Raw genomic sequence first — 895 nt, 5'->3', positions numbered from 1 at the left:
AAGTTGGAGGTGGAGGCGGTTGCGGTGGTCCCGACGAGGCTTGAGGAGGGTAAGAAGCGTTCGTCCCCGAGGATGGTAACGTTGAATTGGTAGTGGACGCCGAGGACGACGAGCCAGGCTCTGGACAATCCTCTTCCGGGCTGTCGTCGTCTCTGAGCGCCTCCTCGAGCGCCTCTGGTGGCACATCACCGACTGCATGCGTCAACGCGTGTCTCCTTAGGTCGCAGTTTCGGCGGAACACTTTGCCACAGGAGGTACACTCGTACGGCTTGTGATCTGTGTGCGTGAGGAGGTGGGTTTTCAGATTGCTGCGTTGATTAAAGCTTCGAGCGCACACGGGACATTTGTGGGGCGATTCCTCCATGTGGAGAATCTTGTGCACGGCCAGGGTACGACTCTGGCAGAAACCCTTGCCGCACTCGCCGCATTTGAAGGGCTTCTCTTTGCTGTGGATGTACCTGTAACGAGCATCCCAGTTTCGGTTATATAACTGCTGGTTTATACAACAGAGAATTTCAAATCTTTTGAAAAGAAAAATTTGGAAAGAAAAATTGCAATGATGATATTCGCAAGAAATATTATTGTATTAAAATGAACATTTAAAAATATTCACAGCAAATGTGCATAATTAGCAAAAAATAAATAAATAAATAAATAAATAAATAGCAAACAAGAAGAAAAAATTACCTATGATCTCGAAGGTGATCCTGCCTTCTAAAAGCTTTGCCGCAAATGTCACAGGAGTACGGTCTCTCATCCGTATGCGTTCTTTCATGGATCAACAAATTGTACGATTTCGTAAACTGCCGATTACAGAATTTACAGATAAACTGTTTCTTAGGCCTGGATGCCCTTCCCGGCGCTCTGAGCAATCTCCTATCCAAGTGTTGATGCG

At 46.5% G+C, this 895-nt stretch overlaps 1 protein-coding gene across 1 annotated transcript in view; it reads right to left on the bottom strand.

Annotated features, from left to right (window-relative positions):
- Window position 1: 1 nt before the first annotated feature.
- Window positions 2-895, bottom strand: part of LOC102680010 (protein bowel-like) — a gene marked incomplete at its 3' end in the record, with an annotated part of 2,946 nt that continues 2,052 nt past the window's right edge. The window contains exons 2-3 of the mRNA XM_031512370.1: window positions 688-895; window positions 2-458 (exon numbers count right to left, since the gene is read on the bottom strand). The exon at window positions 688-895 is cut by the window's right edge and continues 645 nt beyond it. Coding sequence (XP_031368230.1) covers window positions 2-458; window positions 688-895 — 665 coding nt within the window. The remainder of the gene's footprint in view (window positions 459-687) is intronic.

Source organism: Apis dorsata, unplaced genomic scaffold (assembly GCF_000469605.1).
Source record: "Apis dorsata unplaced genomic scaffold, Apis dorsata 1.3 scaffold_425, whole genome shotgun sequence".
Classification (NCBI taxonomy): Eukaryota; Metazoa; Arthropoda; class Insecta; order Hymenoptera; family Apidae; genus Apis; species Apis dorsata.
This window is presented reverse-complemented; position numbering and strand designations above follow the sequence as displayed.